The sequence below is a fragment of the Parasteatoda tepidariorum genome, chromosome 6 (assembly GCF_982258835.1).
Source record: "Parasteatoda tepidariorum strain Cologne lab strain chromosome 6, Ptep-v5.0, whole genome shotgun sequence".
NCBI classification, from domain to species: domain Eukaryota; kingdom Metazoa; phylum Arthropoda; class Arachnida; order Araneae; family Theridiidae; genus Parasteatoda; species Parasteatoda tepidariorum.
Window position 1 is genome coordinate 1,319,486 of NC_141760.1, and position 20,140 is coordinate 1,339,625.

General features: G+C 29.6%; 1 protein-coding gene across 12 annotated transcripts in view; it reads right to left on the bottom strand.

Moving 5' to 3' along the window:
* Nucleotides 1-3,570: 3,570 nt before the first annotated feature.
* The window catches only part of LOC107442954 (E3 ubiquitin-protein ligase RNF19A), a 53,628-nt gene continuing 37,058 nt past the window's right edge, over nucleotides 3,571-20,140 (bottom strand). For 6 of the 12 annotated variants that reach the window (XM_043052121.3, XM_043052118.3, XM_071179131.2 and 3 more), the window contains exons 11-12: nucleotides 17,364-17,510; nucleotides 3,571-4,588 (exon numbers count right to left, since the gene is read on the bottom strand). In XM_043052121.3, the coding sequence (XP_042908055.1) occupies nucleotides 3,691-4,588; nucleotides 17,364-17,510 (1,045 nt within the window). In that variant the 3' untranslated portion in view covers nucleotides 3,571-3,690. Of the gene's footprint in view, nucleotides 4,589-15,831; nucleotides 16,011-17,363; nucleotides 17,511-20,140 lie in introns of those variants that run through there. The other 6 variants (XM_087165281.1, XM_087165278.1, XM_087165282.1 and 3 more) reach the window with 1 other exon arrangement.

Here is a 20,140-nt window from a genome sequence, read left to right on the forward strand (position 1 = left end):
TATTGCATAGCTTTGTACATTATGAAAGGCAGAACTGTTTAGGATAAGAATGTTTGACCAACAAGTTTCGTTTTGCGAGAGAGCCTTTTGATGTCATTGAATGTTGACTTACTTTTCGAGAAGGGTTACCATTTTAAGAAAGATCCATGCTTTACTGTATTAATACTAAAAATGCCTACCATTGAATTTGTTTGTATAATATTGCTTACTTAAATGGCAGAAAAAATATTTCTCTAAAGAATTTTTGTCTTAATAGTGGAAAGCTAGTTATTTTAAACTCCTTCTAAACATACTATAATTGTACATCTAACATTAGTATTTTCACGGTAATTTGTCATAATATACCATATCCGTCATATCTAGCTTTTATTGTATACATTATATAGCTGTTTATATATATATACACTATCCTATAATAATGGAAGAGACACTTATATTTTCTAGAATTTCTCAAGAGATATTTAGAGGACTATTTTGTAAATTTAGAAGTATTTAGCTCATGTGATTTGCAATAAAGTTTAAAGCTTTCAGAGGTTTGAGAGACCAACAATAAATCGCAAAAGAAAACAAATATTTCTGAACACCCTATGGCAGAAAATCAACCCATAAGCTTGTATCGATTATTTTGTTTGTTATTTGCAATGACTGCGTAAAACTAATTTTTAATCAGTTATTGCGTTATTTAAATATCTATGTCTTATGTTCTTTTGCTATGACTTTAAAAATATTCAATAAAATGAAAAAAAAATTTTGGAGAAATTTAAAATTAATAATAACTTGTTCTTTTAAAATGTGAAAAAAATTTTTTAAAAAATTCGCAAGATATGAGTATTTAAAGTTCTTTTGCACTGCGCATGTGGCGAAAAAATTCAAAATTTTTTTTCATAATTTTTTAGTGAATTGTATTTGGAAACTCATGGAAATAATTTGCTTTAAATATAATAAAAATGTAACAAGCTTCAAGCAATTTTCCAAGTAGCGTTTGTATTTTTTAAAAGAAAGCTCAAAATAATCAGAGTTTTTTTTCACAAATTTTCTTACGTAGTATTGCAAAGTACACTACCCTATAATGAGTGGACAGTAAAAACAAAATTAAATATAGGGAAAACCCCTTATCATTTGGAACTTAGTTTAAAAATTACAATAACTACTTAGAAAATTGCTTTAAACTTTTTACGTTTTTAAGATATTTAAATCAATTTTTTTCCATTAGTTGTCAGGTATGATTCTCACTATAAAAGTAAGAAAAGATAATTTTAAATTTCTTCCATGCTTTTCGCATTACAAAAGAACTACTTTTAATACTCATATCTTGCACATTTACTAACAAATTTTTTCAAATTTTAAAACAATTTTGTTACTTATTTTAAATTGCTCTAAAAATTTTGTTTAATTTTACTGAATATTTTCAAAGCAAAAAAACATGAATCAGAAAAATTAGTTTTTAATAAAAATATTAATGTCTCCATAAATATTTAAGCTAGATTTACAAACTTTTATGCAGTCATTGCAAATAACAACTCAAGTAATTGATTGAGAAGTGGTTCTTATTGCTTGATTGTTTGGCATGTGGTGTTCAAAAATACTTGTTTTCTTTTGTAATTTATTGTAGGTCCCTAAAACCACTGAAAGCTTTAAACTTTATTGCAAAATATGAAAAATCGCAGGAGAAATTCAAAATAATATCGAAAACCAAAAGTGTCTCTTCCATTATTGTAAGATAGTATGTGTATATATATACATATTTGTATCTATAAATTTGTATGTATATATGTGTGTTTATATAAGAAAAAAGCAATAGACAAATTACAGGTAACTGAAAATTGTTTACACACATAGGGACTGATCAAGACAAATTCAGGCCCACCAAATTTTCTGGGCCCCTTTCGAAATATTTTTAAATTAAGTTTCTGAAGAGTAGTTATAACAATAAAAAAGAATCTATTGAAGAGAAACATTCCAAAAAATTTTGAAAGCAAACAATTGAAGATCATTTTTAAGATAAAGTTCTAGCATCTATATATTAAAGCAAAATATAAAACAACAAAACGATGTTTTGTCAAAATAAAATAGTTTGGTGACCACAAACAATTGAGAATCAGTGATTTTTGCTAAAAGTCACTGATTAGTAGAATTATTTTTCACTGTAAGCTGTAATTATTTTTTTATTTAGTACTTAAACCAACACAAAGCTAGCCAACTTTTCAGTAGATTTAACTTTAAGTTCAGCATGTATGCTAAGATATTAAGGTTATTAATTATAATTTTTATTAAAAAAATACACACAAAAAATATCCAAAATTATAGCTACTCATAGAAAATTAAAAACACATTTAAATAATAATTTATTTAAAGATATCACTTTCAAAAAATTAAAATTTATATTCAGTGCATTCACTTAAGCCGTTGACGTAAAAACTGCACCAATTCAAATTCAGCTGTACTTTTAAATTTGATTAGTGCAATGTTTACACGAGTTTGGTTTATCACGATATAAGGAAAATTTGAAGAAGAAAAAAAAATGAATTTTTTGAGAAAAACTGTTTCTTTCAGTATTTAAAAAAAATAGTAATATTGTGGACTTTTTACTAATTTTTGAGGCCCCCCACAAAGTGTAGGCCCTAGGCCCGTGCCTATTGGGCCTAGGCGATAATCAGGCCCTGTACACACAACAGTATTTTGATTAACTTAATATTCTACAAATTATACATAAAAATGGCATATATGTAATAGGAAAAAATGGGTTCTTTGCAAATGTAGCAGTCATTTTTGAAAAACGCCAGGTTGATTGCAAAAAATTTTCATTATTTAAAATCAGATTAACACTTTATATGCCTATACACTTTATAGGTCTATTATAATTTAATATAAGGTAATTAGAAAATGTGTAAAAAATAACTCAATCAGCCTAAAATCACTTAGACACATTGTAATAAGCTTTAGTCTCATTGCAAACAGCTATAGATAAATAAGGCTAATGAAGCAACAGATATATTTTATAATTACCCTAAAAATAAATGGACTGATAATAAAAAAGCATAAAAACTGCCATGTTGTTTAGAAAGTATAAGAGACTTTTACAATTAACCTGGTGCATTACATAAGGATAATGTAAGACATGAACTTTCACATATCTGATGTTATTTTGAAAATAACAGTTTTTCATAATATTAGGTCATTTTGTAAAGAATAATCGTTATTTATGCACATTAGATGAACTAGATAGTTAATTGATAGTTTCTAGAAGAAATCACAGATGAAACCTAGATTAAAAGAGAGATTGCATTTCCACAACTCTGACAAAATAACATGTCTTTCACTTAAAATCTCTGACATCAGTGATTAAAACTCATAACAAAAATCTACCTCAGAAGAATCAAGACGTGGAACATAATTTAAACTTAGTAAAATAATTATGCGAATGTGTTAAATTAGATTCTAAAAGAACTTTCATCAAGAAAAAGTCTACATTGATAAATCCCACGCTTCTTATTATGCAGCATCAAAATAAAAAGATTAACAAAGAAAGAAGACTATACGGTAAAATTTGAAAGAAGAAAAAAAATAATATTTGATATTTTTAAAAACTTTTTTTTATAAATCCAAGGCCAAAATTTCTTTGAGAGTAGGGCATCCCTGATGGGTAAGCCAATATTGACACAAATAATATGTTATTTTTTCAGTACATGTTTACAACATTTCCAATTCAATATGAGTGTTGTCTGCTTTGCTTATATTTAGTGAGCATGTCCTATCTTCTTTTGAGGAATGTCTCGTGCAAGAGGTGCAGCACTCTTGCCTGTCAGACAGGGGGGGTTGCAGAGCTTTGGTGAAGTGTATAGAGCTCGAGGGTGCAGCAGGAACTGTTGTCGAGGAGGGACAGTCATCGATCGCGACTTCAACGGAGATATCCTGCAAACTGCAAGGGAACATATAAGCTCTAGTAGATAAGGCATTCGATTCTGAACCACTATCTGACCTATTGATGATGTTCTTTTTAGGAACCGTTCCACTGCTGCGGAATGCTGACGGGCAGCACGACCTGTGAGTCGACGTGCAGCTATTGCAGAAACTGATTGACCGAGTGACACATTTTGTTTCACGAGACAGTTTCGTGCGCGTCAAAAACTTTGATGGCTTGTCGGTTGCCGAACGACAGACCCTGACCAGGTGGCATTCTGAGTTTGAACAGCTTTCAGCCGGTTTGGCAAGACTGTCGGCCGAAGGACTCTCGTCGATGTAGCTGACGCAGCATTCTTTCAACTTGTTGAAGTGAACATGGCCTGGTAGGCAGTGGTTTTCGCAAACCATTTCGCCACTCCTATGGGAATCTGACTCTTCGGGGACTGTGCTGCTGTGGTAGCGCTTTTTGCAGCTCTTTGACAGTTTCAGTCTTAAGGCAGGATACAGCATGCAATCACTGGCAGAAAGATAAGGAACAGATGCAGACTCAGAAGATCCGACGAGTTGTAAGTACTCTTGAAAAGTTGAGCTAACGTCTGCCTGATCCCTGGAGTAAGCTTCTAAAGTGACATCAGGGTTTTGAGCATCCACGTGAACTTCTACGGGTGTCACGGCTGAACTATCTCTAAAAAGAGAATATATCAATATTCAAATACTATACCTTCCACATTATTTTAGGATTGACTTTATATAATTGCAAAAAGAACTATAAATGGGGACGAATTAAGTGGCTAGAAATCATTAAGCTGCATGCTATTACAGAAGATAGAGAAAACAATTAAAAGTTTCTAGAGAGTTAGACGTGAGCTGCAAGGATATCAGCGGCTTTCAAATAAAACTGCAATGAAAGCAAAAGTCTTGTTATTGTAATAATAAAGAAAAAAACCATCAGGTTAGGGTTGAACTCCAAGTGAAGAAATTTTACATCTCCCCAATGTTTTTTCCTCCTTAATGCACACCATTTTCTAACCTGGTCTTTTCTTTCTCACATGATGCTATGGTCCATACAATGTGTATACCAAGTTTCATCTGCATTCATCAACTAAAATGTGCTCTACGTTAGTCTAAAGACAGTAACATTTAATTTTAACCACCCTATATAAAAAGTGGCCTATCATTTTCTACAATGCATTGCATACATCATAATGTTGTCATAAGATCCATCCATGAAAAAACATTTTATATTATTATTATACAATACGTTGGGACTATTCTAAACTGACAGTAGCTTACATTAGACAATGCTAATTGAATGAAAATTTATTAATTTAAACATTGGATTGAGTATTATTGAAAAAAATATTTGTATGTGTTATAAGAAGAAAAAAAAACGATCTTTTATGCCACGATTACAAAATTAATACAATTTGACCTCGTTATGCTGTATGTCTGTGAACCTAGCAATATGTTCACTATATACGATAGTTCACTGGATGAATATTCATTGAAAATTTATTTCGCAGTACATAACAATTGAATAGTTGGAAAAAGTGATGATAGTATATTATTAATAATTAAATGATAAGACTAATAACAAATCAAAAATAATTTTATTAATTTTTACATTCTATGGTATAAATTAAATATTTTCAATTGGCTACTATTAGTACAGTTCACCATTACTCATATCAACAATTACTAAGGTAATCAACTGTCATCATTTGCAATAACACCTGAAAATTTTAAATTGGGGGAAAAGAAAAAGAAGTGCAGAACAAAAGAACTACCAATTTTTCAGCTGTTCATAATAAGTATATAAAGGAACGTTCGTTTAATGGAAGTTCAAATGGGAATACCAAAAAAATTTATGACTTTTGTGAAGCTTTTATTAATGTTTTTTACAATAAAACCTCTCGGAAGCGACCACTCTCTGTTCGACACTAAAATGGTTCTTGTCTAAAATGTTATCAAAGGCACACGATATTTCGCAACCGATTTTAATTTTAGTCAGTGTCATTTTCTTGGTGCGGAAATACAACTTATGTTGACGCTATGAAAATCAGATCTCTAAATAAACTATAGAGTCAATAAAAATAGTCCCTACTGATATAATTATGTGTAAAAACAAATTTACTAATTATGAAAGGTAGAACTATTTTAAATAAGTAAACAATTTTGTTTTTTTTTTAAGTTTGCATTTGATTTTATATCATAAAAATTAGTTAGCTTTAAAGCTTATTTGTCTCAGTAAGCTTAGTTTTTCTTTTTCTAAATTAACTTACTCTAGAAATAAATCATTGATCATCATCTTTAGTACAATCTGGCTACAACACGAGGTTGCAGACCTCTTTCAGAGATCGTCAAAAAGAGCTCTCTAAATAAGAACCTCACACAAATATTTTGAATACATTTTAATCTACCTATTTTTTTTTTTTTTTTTTTTTTTTGTTAACAGATTTTGTTTTGATATTTTTTCGTACTTCCTTAATTAACCTTTTCGGCATTGGGTGCGAAGGGTTGACCGGTTGCTGAGATAGCCTTTGATGGTCTCTCCTAAAGGTTATCTTCAACATTATGTCTATGAAAAAAATTCCATACCTTCCAAAAGTGCTCTTTCCTGGAGGTTTCTCTGTATTTTCCTCTTTTTTAGGCCAAAATATACCTGCAGCTTACTTAAGAAAATTGGTGTGAACAATTTGTTGGAATAACAAGAGAATTGTATTAGCAGTATCACTTGAATACAAGAAAATCTGATCATCGAGTAGCAAAAAACCATAATTTCTAAATCATTTTAATAGGTTAAATATTGTGAACAAATAGTTTTAAAATTAGTTTGCCGTTTCTCCGATAACAATAGAAAGGATTTAGTTATATTAAGACACTTTTAATAATTTCAAAAATGGGGTGAAACTTAAATTAGATGGATGGAAGAAAATCCTTTTAATTATTAATTTTTTTTTTAATTTTTCAATTGCAATTACTGTGGCATAAATCATAATAATTTTAAAACCAGTCTAATGAAATTATTTCATTTTAATGAGCAATTTTCTTTCGCAGAACTACATTTTGTTTGAGAGTGAAGAGACAGAAATCTTACGGCTCAGGCACACAATAAAAATTTCATATACTTTATGGCCACTCTATACCTAAAACTCTCTTTGGTTCACAATAAAAAAAAGTAAAAATTATTTATTGTAAAAGAACTACAAATTTTTAAAGCTCTTAATCAGTAAATAAGTTATCCCGATAATATATTTTATTTGGCTTTTCCCTTCACAATTTTTGGCCTTAATCTGACGTATTTAATTTCAGACTCGGGAGGCCTTGGACACACAAAAAAATTCTATTGATATCAGTCAGATTTAAAATTTTCAGGCAGTGACAGTGAACATTTCTATACTAAATTATTAAAGATTTCTAAAAAAGTTGTAGTCTCTACCAAATAGGAAAAAATTCTTTGTTTGATTCAGTTCATAAGAATGTAATTAACCTATGTTTTAGCAATGTAATTCAAGAAGATGTGACTTATATTCCCAATACTTTTTTTTTATCTTCAAATATTTTATAACTGTTGTTGAACTGCTGACTCAATTTTTTGAGTTTACAACTACTAATGTTCAAATCCGTTGCCTTGTAATTTTGCACCCAACTCATAAGACAAGGGAATTCTTGAATCAAGTATTAAGAGAAATTTGCCTTCATGGTGGACTTTTTGATGGAACTGACCTGGATTTGAGTTAAATGGAGAGGAAAACTATAAAAACCTCTCATGGTTAGCCTGACGCGAAGGCGACTCTAACCCATGATCCGTCTACCACAGAGGATATTTTACGTCGACACCGTCGTCTGTGCCAGTCCAGTCAGGTGCGGAATTTGAATCAACCAACCTTTGCTGGAATTCAAACTCAGTTCACCTCGTCGGAAAGGGAACGCTCTGTCCCCTGAGCTACAGCTTTAAATTTAGATTTCATTTAAGAAAAGTGACTGCACATATTTCTTCAACTTATCATGCAAGTTTTGCACAAGATTTACTGAAGTCCTGAAAAATGCTTCCATGAAAGAAAAAAATACTTCTGATATTTTTATTTAAATTGTACTAGCCAGATGCTTTTTGTACAGAATGTGGTATAAAAAAAAACCCGGACAAATATTTTTTGATATAAACTTTATTAAAAATAATAAATTTAATTGCTTTCACAGAGATGTAGAGGCTTGTTGAAATTTTCAGCAATTGGCTGCAAGAATGGGAACTAACGTATTCCATTCTTGTCAATGCAATTGCTTTAAAATTCAAACTTTTGTGTACAGAGCAAATCAACAATTTCACACTGTCATTTTTCTTGCTTAAAATAGTCAATCGTTTTATTGATATTGTAAAAAATCCATAAAACAGTTTAGGTAAACTAAGAGATATATTATACAATATTTTACAATTAAACTAAACTGGGAGACAAAAAGAAACTTACACACAAATTTTTTAAAAAAAATTTGCTAACTTACGAATTTTTATATTTATTTTTTGATAAACTTTGTAAAAGATATGTAAAAGTTTCTATCTCCTATATACAGGGATGAGAGTAGGCAGAAAGTAAAAAAGAGGAAAACCAAGAATAAATATATATATAAACAAAAATTTGACAAAAAAAGTGCGATTTTTAAACTTGTAAACCATGTGATTATAAATCCCTATATGAGGCTTTTAAATCACGTGAATATGAAACTACATGGAATTTAAAAAATGCGAAAATACAAATCATGATGCGTAATTTTTAGATCAAGATGCATAATTTTAAAATCGCGCGATATTACAACCGCAAAAACGCTCGTGTAGCTACATAGGATTTTAAAAGTTCGTAAATACAAATCGGGATATTGGTTTTTTAAATCTCGTAAATAAGAATCGCAATGTACATTATTTAAATGGCCTGAATAAGAATCGCAACGTTCAACTTTTAAATCAGGTAAATACGAAAATCGATGTTTGATAATAAATTAGCGATTTTAAAAATGCAAAAATACAAAAGACGATATTAGATTTTTAAATCTCGTAAATACGAGTCAATGTACGATATTTAAAAAGCGTAAATAAGAATTGCAATGCGCAACTTTTAAATCAGGTAAATACGAAAATCGATGATTGATATTAAAGTCGCGTGAATAAAAATCGAGATATTTGCAGAGTCTGGACTTGGGATTTCTAAAAGGCTTGTTTGAATTGTTTTTTTGTTTACACAATAAATAAAAATTTACAAGATTAATTGAATGAGCAAAGAAATATTTTCACCGCAAATCCACCTTTATTTATTTATTTTTTTTTGCTTTTTTTGTTTGCTTTTACTCTAGAATACAAGAAGCATTGACGTCTAAATTACAAAAATACGAGCTATCCCGCCGACGGATGAAAAATACGGAAAATCTTATTTTCTGTCAGTGAAATCGGAGAAAATAGCTAATATAAGTAAACACGCGGAAGGGTTAGCAGCTAGGACGTAGTTTGAATTTTCTGTTTTTCTTTGAAAATCGTAAATAGAGGGAGGAATGAGGACTTCAATAATTTCGCTCCGCGGAAAATTAAATTCCTCATAAAATATTTTGTTTTGTGCAAAAAAAATTTCAGCGGAAATTAGCGGGAAATTATCTGAGAAAAAGCGGAAATCCGAGGAAGAATCTCATCCCTGTATATACTTCAACTGCAAACAGCCCATGAAATTATTTTAAAAGAAACAGATCAAAATCATTTCTCTTAATTTACTGCCTTCTCCCCACTTTAATCTAGGGAGTTTTCGGCAGCAATAAAACTTGTTTTTCCCATAAATTTTATAGAAAAAGAAAAGTCTACATAATTTTAACCATAACTGAAATGCTCAGAGTTAAAATTTAATATTATTTTTATAGAATTACATTTTAATTTCAGGTTAAAGCAAACGAAAAGATTATATACTACGTATACATACTACTAGCCCAAAGTCTGAAAGCATTCTCTTTAATTTTCAAACATAAAAGTGGTAGCTATAAAAGTGGTGTCTAAGTATGATAAAATGGGTTTGTACAATAAAAATTTATTATAATGACAATTCACAATAGAAAATGGACTTATTAATGGATGGAGTTGATTTCGATAACAAATATGCAAGTGGTCTAGAAGGAAAATAAAGGGGTACGGAAGACAACAGGTCACCAAAAAGGTGTATTTGTTTAAAATGTGCAGTAGGTTTCCGAAAAATTGCAGAAGTTTTCTTTTGCAAGAGGGAAAATGACTAGAATATTGCCCACCATAGAATTCAGCACCATTTGCTATAAAATTGAGAAGTTAGCATTCTTGTCTTGAAAGTGGTACGAGTTTTAAAAAAAAAGTGAATTACAAGGTTACATCATTAATTTCATATGAATGAATAAAAACCATTGTAGTCAGAAAATAAAATTTAAAAAATCAGATTTTTTTGGAACAATCCTACATTACTTTCAAAAAGGGCAAATGACAAACTAAAAACACACACCATTTTTTCTAATTGAGGAGACAGCATACAGTGAAAGAGACCTAAAAGTTAAAAGTCAGCTTCCAAGGTCATGGCATCGGGAATTCGGGGCGTGAATGGTATTTTGTTCATAGACTATCCCGAGAAAGATAAAACTATCCATAGCAAATTTTACATGGCATTCTTAGAAACAGCCTCACATGCAAAGAAAAAAAAGTTCTGTTTGAGTATCTAGTGATAATTAATAATTGTCTTTTTAACATAATTTTGCTATGTTACATTTGTCGGATATCATAAACAAACATGTGTTATTTTTAACTAGCATTAATATCTTTTTCTCTATATCTCTGAAGATACAAAGGATCGAAAACAGCTTGGGTTTAAGGCTCTTTTTTTAAGACTCTGTCATCACACGAAATGATGTTTTTCTTAAATACTATGATATTTCGTTCTCCGCTATGAGTTAACAACAATTATTCATGACTAAAGTCAAGTTAAGCCTATCTTTAACCAGTATACTTTATGTTAATTTGAAAAGGGTGCAAAATGACAAAAGGTAGAAAAGCCACAGTTTTGTAAAAATGAAAAGCGTCTGATCTAATTTTTTAACATTTAAGAAGTTAATTTAACACAACATTATAAGGGCTTATGAAAATTTGCAAAATACTTAAGTCTGTTCCAAAGCTTAGATAATTCTTTATGCCAAGATGGTATACATAGTTCAAAATTATAGCTTTGCCTCGTGTAAGAATACACTCCATAACAAAAAAATTGACGCACCAAGAAGCAATCATCCGATTGCTTTGAAATTTCGTATGCATGAATATTTTGAACGGAATGATGCTGACTGGGGGACGTATAGTCTTTACCGACGAATCCCGCTTCCAACTGTGTCCTGACGATCATCGAAGATATGTTTGGAGACGCACAGGGCAGAGAGGGGATCCTGCCTTCACTATTGCAGGCCACACCGGCCCTCAACAAGGCATTATGGTCCGAGGTGCCATTTCCTTTGACAGCCGGACCCCTTTGGTCGTCATTAGAGGTACACTTACTGCACAGCGGTACGTCGACGACATCCTAAGACCTGTTTTGCTACCGTTCCTTTTGCAGCGCCCTGGGCTGGTGTGGGTCTGGCATTGTCCTGCTGAAAAGCAGGACAATGCCAGACCACATACGGCACATGTTACTATGAACTGTCTGCAAGCTTGTCAAACTCTTCCTTGGCCTGCCAGATCACCAGATCTCTCTCCCATCGAGCATGTCTGGGATATGATGGGAAGGCGATTGCATCTGGCACTGAATGCTGATGACCTCGTTCGACAATTGGATCGAATTTGGCAGGAAATACCGCAAGAGACCATCCGGGAGCTTTATCGGTCTATGCCAAGCCGTGTGGCAGCTTGTATCCAGGCTACAGGCGGGTCAACACCTTATTGAACTTGTTACTGTAACTCTGCAATAAATTATTCAATTGTTCTGAAATTTTAATCATTTACTACTCTGTACATTGTCTTCTTATCCACCAATTTTCATTTCAATCGGACAACTCCTTCCTGGTGCGTCGATTTTTTTGTTATAGAGTGTATATATATACTTTGATTCATATACTTAAATTCTGGCTTTTTTGTATTTTCATTGGCAATAGTGCTTAATAAAATACTGTTGAGGGCCCAGACAGAAGATCTGCTGAGGGCTTCATATTTTTGAGCATTGGATTTTTCCAAAATTTGTTTTATAAAATTTAGTTACATTTATAGTTAGTATTTTTTTTTCTAATAAAATAAGTCACTTTAATGAAAAAAATAATTAAATAATGCATATTCTAATAAAAAGGATAGGATTTTTATTTTACATTTTTAGGAATAAAAATCTTATAGAAAGAAAGAGTTATTTTAAGGTAGTACTTTCTCTCCCTCCTCCCAAGAGCATATTTGTTTATTGATAACCAGATTTATAATCCAAATTATAAATCTATAATTCCAAATTATAAATCTATAATTCCAAATTATAAATCACAACTATTGCCCAAGCATCTCGTTGCTCCATCTCTCTGCACTCATTTAAATTGCTGGTCCGAAACCAATTCCGGAACACGCTCTCAGAGAATTTCCGTACAAGCAATATACACAAAACCTGGTTCAACCATATTGTAACTATCCCAAATCAGCCCAGGTTTACGGCAGTCGCTCTCTTTAGACTTGTAACGGGCCATGACTGTCTGGCCAAACACCTTTTTAGCATAAACATTTTTGACTCTCCTAAATGCAAGCTCTGTCGCCTTGGGGAGGACATGGACTTGCCCCATATTTCCGTCTGTCCTGCGCTCATCTCCACTACTGTGTGTGGACGCTACTGGGAAGCTAGGGCCCGTATGGGCTAAGCATGTCACTATGCATTCAATTCTATTTATCTCTTTTTGCTTTGTTTTTCTTGTTGTTTTATCCTTTTTGTTCTTTTAAATTGGCCTGCCATTGGAAATAAAAAATAAAAAAAATAATAATTCCAAATTAACAAAATATTTTATTCTATGTGTTTAGAAACCTCATAATGATTTCTTCCTCTTTCTTTTAATTTTAGAATTTAATTTTAAGACTTTTATAGCTAGCAAATAACTTAGCAGTTTCTGTGTTTTTGTTCAAATAATAACTAGATGTATTTCAAAATCAAAAATAATCATATAAAATACATTTTTATACAAAGTGTCTTTTTGCACACAATTCTAAGACTTCAGAGTTGCTATTCAAATAGAAGAATAAAATTCCGTGTTTTTTCCAGATATATTTTCAAAAAATTCCAGTCTAATGTCGCAATTTATATTGACAATGCAGCAGGCAACAATATACAGGGAACCACAAAAGATTAATGTTTGTAATTTCTATTGCATATTTAATTTTTTAAAAATTTAACTCCACTCCATGTAGAAATTTATTATAGAAATGTTTTGTTTTTTTTTAAATATCTAAAAAAAGTAATTATGTCTTCAAAAACTATAGTGTATCAATAGTATAAGTATTGCGAAAATTTTTTATTAAAATAAAAAATTAATATTACAACTAATAGGAATCAAACTCAATTGAAATTAAAATGATCAAAGATACTCTTCAAATCTTGCTGACAGGGAAAGAGTAAATTAGACAAGAACGGAAAACTAGAAGAGAATGTTAAAAAAAAAGTGTGATTTATTTTACTCTGAGAATAATAAAATAAAAAATAAATAGAGATATAAACATAATTGGGAGTGAAAACAAGACTGTAAAAGCATCCAGGAAAAAAAAGTGCAAATTAAACTATTTTCAATTATAATATAGTAATAAAATAACGGATTAGTAATAAAATAACGGATTAGTAATAAAGTCATAATAATAGTAATAAAATAAAACAATATAATATAGTAATAAAATAATGCGGAATAAAAAAAACTTAGATCTGTCTATTTATTATAAAAAATAAATTTTCATAACAGATATCAGGGATTGATCTGGATGAAACAGGAGCTGTTTTGCACCCTCTTCATGACATTCGAATTCCAAAAATGGCGAGAATGTGAAAAATGGCGAGAAATCTATCACCAATCATTACATTAAGACTGAATCGTCACGAACGAATGTGTCAGGAAATCATAACATTGTATTTATAATAACGGAATTCTAAAAACCACATGTAAAGAGCCAAAAAAACAATAATTTAGGAGAACCATCAAACAATCGCCACAAATCAAGCATGCCAGAAAGTGAAAACTCAAACTTTGTAATAGCATCGGAAAATCAATAGCCAAAAAATGATTGGAAATTTACAATGGAATTGTCATGAAACAAGCGCATCAAAAATGTATAGGTCAAATTTGCATTATCGTAACATGATAATAAAATAATAACCGAATTTAGAAGAAAAGAAAGAAACAAGCAGAAAAGGCTAAAAATCAATCAGAAAATAAAATGGATTGTAAAAAACCATGTGAAAAGCGCCAAAAAAACTCATCAAACGAATTTAAATTACGATGGAATCGTCACGCATCGAATGCGCCATAAATGGATAGCTCAAAATTCAAAGTCGAAAGGTCACGCCGTGACATTGCATAAAAAATATCAAAATCAGAAAAACCAATGTCAAAGGAACCGTAAAAATTATAAATAAATATGGATAAACTATTGTTGAACAACGTAAAATTAGGCTGGAATCGTCACGCATCGAACATTTCGAAAAAATGGATGGCGAAATTTAGCAAGCTTGGGTGACAGAGAATTCAGCAAATAAACAACATTATTCATCAGAGATTATAAAACATTATTTAACCCAATAAATTTCACCATCATAAATAAGATTATACAATCTGAAGTACAGCCATCCTTCCATCTGTTCTGGATTCTAGCAATTAATAACCCTTTTCCATTTGAAAGTTTTCTAAGTCATAATACCACGGTATGCTACACCTGTGTGAAATTTGGCTACATGCCAAATGGGTGAAAACAAATATTGTAAGTTGGGAAAGTGTTACATGGAAAATGTTGCCCCAAAGATAGTACACTTGGCGATCGCCAAATGGAACCCCATCACTTTTCCAGATTTTGACTTAAAACTGTTAAATTCCCAGACCTTTAGGCGATTTCCAAATTCCCTGACTTAGCTTGGTTTTACAATAGCATAATAACCCTTTTTTCTTATCTAAAGACAATTCGTTGCTTGTAAAAATCAATTTTTAATATTAATTTTTTATTATTAAATATAAAAGTAATCGAAATTGTTTTTATTACAATATATGCAAAATTTTAACATACACCAAAACTTAATTTAATTACAAAATCCAACAATTAAATGGCTCCTGTGAAACAAAATTTCAAAATGTCATATTTTTATTTCTCAGCCTATTTAACTAGTTTCATTGAATTTTTGTCCTTTAAAAAAATAGTAAGAAGTAAATGAATTACTTAAAGAAAGAGTAGAGTACTTTTTTTCCCCCTTGCATTGTTAAATAAAATATTTTTTTATTGTATAAATTGTTTTGGAAATATGGCAAAATACACAAAATGTAAAATCATAAGGTTTAAACTTTTGATAACTTTCCTAATATCAATTTAGATCGACACACTCCTGTTACAATTTTGAGACAAAAATCTGTATCAGACAAAACAAAAGTATGTTTATTTAGAGAAAAACTTTTTGCATCGCATTTCATAACTGAATTCAGAGGTAGAACTAATAACTATATTTATAAGCTATCCTTCAAACCATTAAAATAGATTCGAAGTATAGTTTAAATCTGAACTATTAGATCAAAAGTTACTCATGTTAATATGGTACACATAAAAGCAATTGCAATTAAACAAGATATTTTGAAGAACAAGCAAAATCTTTGTTAATGGATAGGAAGTTGTTTTGACATGCCATGCATATTAGAAAGAAAGCAGTAGTGATGGATGTGTCTTAATTTTAATAAGAAACGAAACAAAAATAGTGTTTTCATTTTTATTTATAATTTAAATGATTTCAAACAAAAAAAACGCGGTCCAAAAATAACTCTGTGATGCAAATCGCAGCTTGACTAAAAAATAAACTCTAATAAATATTATATATGTATAGAAGCCATCAATATTTGTGATTCAAAGTTCATAGATGGTAATTTAGAAATCCCTAAAAATAGATCAATTTACAAATATTAATTTCTAACAAAATAAAAACAATGAAACAAAAAATCTACAAGAACATAAATTTAATAGAAATCAAAAATGAGGTTGAAATATTTTAATATGATAAATAATAAAACCAAACAAAATATCAAGAATTCCACACTAGACTAAACTCAAGTATCAAATTAACTTAAAAGAATAAAGCAATCAGTAATGCGCATACTATAGATGAATGTCGTTCGTGAAAAATTTCTCATCAACAAGGAAAATTATTTTAAATTACTCATTATATACAATAAAAAATAAATAAAAATGCTCAAAATTTTCTTAATCAATCTGGCAGGAATATTTCTTTCTCAGCTTTGCCCTTTCATCATTGCAATCAAATAGACTGTGGTTATATTACTTTCCTAGCGGCCTGCTTTGTTTTTTGGCATACTCATCACAACTATATTATCGATTTTAGATGGCGACATCATAGCATTTTGAGCATAAACTCTCGTTAAGTCCTTTTAAATCATGGTCTAGCTAAAACATGTACATTTCATATTTCAGCTTTTTTTTTTAAATCGATAATCCGAATTTAACCCGGAAAATGAAATGTCACTTTTGCTGCAATTAGAATTACGAAAATTAAAACACTTTAAAAATATCAGCAATTTTAAAAACAAAAGAGTTGAAACTAGAGTCAATAATTTGCTTGCAGAAAGTTTTTAAATTGAGATTTTGTGTTAACAGAAAGTTTTTTATTCTATTTAAGTGGAGAATGTGTTTTTGCAAAATAACGATCGTGTGCAACATTTTTCGTCATGTGCGCAACACATTTTGTGTCATTGCTGGGAGTTAAAGAGGGAAATACAAGTTAACTTTTGAATTTATTGTGAAGTAAAATGAAAAGTAACTTATTAATTCACACTTTATTACGCCAAAACATAAAGAAATCACACTATATCTTTTACTTTCATGATTTATTACATATGGAATTGTATTCATCATTTTATTAAGTTTCTGTCTTATATATTAAATTGGACTTTTACTGCGCATGGCGAAAGGCTACAAGTTATTGATAAAACAGTGTAGGAGAAAAAATGCTTCATTTAAATTGTTTAAGTCCTATACTGCATTCCTGTTTCATTTAAATTTAATTATTCTCCAATATTTTAGTATTTAATTACCTTAATAACTCTTGATTTAGAAAGTTCATCCATTAGGCACACCTTTCTTAAAATTTCGCATTGATTCACATTAAATATTTAAAGTAAAAACCATTTTTTAGTAATTATTCCCTTTAAATCATATCTTTCGTTTAGTCTTTAAGGAAAAATCTAATCCTATACAAGAATGTTGTTTAAATTACCTGTATCCAAGAATGGAACCTGCTAGAGCTTTCATACTGGCATCATCTGCAAGAGACATGTTTGCACTGACTGTTGCGGATGCTGTCTCACTGTGACTACTCAAGCTGAATCTTTTATTTGATGAAACATCAGCCTGAACTTCTAATCTAAGAAGAAAAAATTTAATATTTCAATAAAATTATGCCTCAATTTTCTCTTAAAAAGTATAAACTAATTTTCTCATTCATTTTAAACATAGGGCTTTAAGTTCTGATATTTTTGATTTTGGTGATGAAAAATATTTTTTTCCTTATTTGTACATTATTTTTAGCTTTTTGACTAAACATTTCTGTGTGTTCAGAATAGGTTTACCACAGTCTGGAAAATTTTTAAAGTCGTAGCACAAGAGTGATAAATCTAGATGTTTTAAGTTAATTTTTTATTTAAACTAAATATAGATATAGGAGCAAAAAAATACTATTGGGATATTTTTGTAATTCTCAAATGAAAGCTAAATTTAAGCATTTTTCTATAACCTTGAAAAATCTTGACTAACAATTATTGATTTTATTCAGATTATGAGAGCTCTGTCAGAACATCCCATTTTTTATGAATACAAATGCAATTCTTAAAATAATCATTTTGAATAATCGAAAGATTTGGGTTTTCCATTTAATATCTTTTTAATCTAATTAATAGTTTACCTAGAAAATTACTTCAGAAACATACTTAGATGCATCTGTGTTTTTGTTTTGAAATGATTTAAACCTTACTTTAACATATTTGATTTAAGAAGTTATGCATTCAATTAAAGAAGTCAGTCTTTTGCAAATTTTAAATAAATATTTGTATGAAGGAATATTAACTAATTGACACTGATTATTTTTTTGATGCAACAGTACCCCAATAAAATTTCCTAAATATTGATCTCAGTTTGTCCATTAAATAAATTCTACTGGAAAAACAGTTAAAAACTTTTTTTTTTTCAGAATAAAGTAACTCTGGAATTAAAAATAGTATATATTATTATTTTTTGTGATAAAATTTGCCCCTATTGTACTTAAATAAAGCGAATTACATTTTCTTTTAATTTGTTGTTTGCTGTTTTTTTAAAAATAGTCTGGTACATGTATACTGTACCAAAAAAAAGGTGGTCACTACAGGGTCTGTAATTAGCTTAACAAACTGTGGCATTAAATAAAATTAAATACAATGAAAATAAGTTCTGAATAATAATATTGTTTGGTAAGTTTTTATTTATTAAAAAATTACATTTTAAAAATATTTCAAAAATAAAAAATAAATAAAAACACCTTAATACAATATAAATTTGTTTACAATCTTAACAGAAAAAATTCCATACAAAAACCAAAAAATAAAGTATAAAAACTTAGGCAAGCACTTCATTTTCATTTCCGCTTTTGAATGTAACAAGCATAATGTGTTTTGAACAAAATAAAAAAAGGTACTGAAAAATTTGATTGAACTTTTGATTTTATTTTCAAAGGTTCTATTTTTATTTGAACTTGTTCAATAATTACTTCATTAAACTAATTTCAAAAATAATTAGAAAATGCATTTTATGATGGTTTATTTTACATTAAGCCTTTTTAAAACATTTCGCTCACAATTTATTTTAATAGATATTTTTGCAAGAAATCTTTGATATTTTAAACATTAAAAACTTATATATTTACGTCTATTTAAAGAAATATAGATTCCCATTAGCATTTAAACATAAAAGTGGAAAATTTTTATGAAAAAATTCTATATTTTTTCATTGGTTCTATTCAAACTGTAACTATTTAAATAAACAAAAAATTAACTTTTTAAAATTTATTATTTTTAAAGAAAAAAACCAAGCTTGGTTTCTTTTTTTAAAAAAATCATTTGGTTCAAACCATCATTTAAACCAGCGGTTCTTAACCTATGGGTCGCGACCCAAAATTGGGTCGCGAAGCATATTTCTTGGGTCGCGCTGAGTTGAACCAAAGAAGTTAGTAATACACCATATCATAAGTAATACCAACACTTCCTAGAATAAGTCATTGTGGCTTACTCAGCCTATGTTTAATGAGGAATGAGGAATTTGTTAATATTAATCAATTTCAAGAACAATTAATAGAAATACAAAGTGGCCAAGCACTTCGATACAATTTCTACAAAAACACTGAATCTTTATGTGCTTTCCGGTTAAAATTAAAAACCGAAAAGCCAATAATTGTTAAAGAAGCCCTAAAAGTATTATTGCCCTTTTCAACAACATATATGTGTGAGGCTAGTTTTTCGGCTCTGTGTGCAATCAAAAACAATTACCGGAACAAGTTAAATCCTGAAATAGATATAAGTTGCTCCCTGACAAGCATTCAACCGAGGTTTGAAGATCTTTCAAAATCTATTCAAGCACAAGGTTCTCATTAAAACTGTATGACTTGCATTTAAAATTTAAAAGACTTAACATATGCATTGATATTTCTTTTTTTTTTTTTAGGAATAAGTTAAAATGTCAATTATTTTCAAAAAGTTATAAATATATTTTAATTTGGTCAATAAAAATTATTAAAAACACTTGATTATTAATTAAATTTTCCTTGGATCGAAAAGTACTTTTGTTTATCTTTATTATTAAAAAAATAAATAAAAAATTTGTAAGTTAAAAAAAATCATCATCGTAGGATTGAAGATTTTTTAAAAATACGATCTAAAATAAAGCAATGAAAAAAGTTTGACTTTTTTTGGGGGTCGCGACATGAACATATTTCTCAAATTTGGGTCGCGACATAAACATATTTCTCAA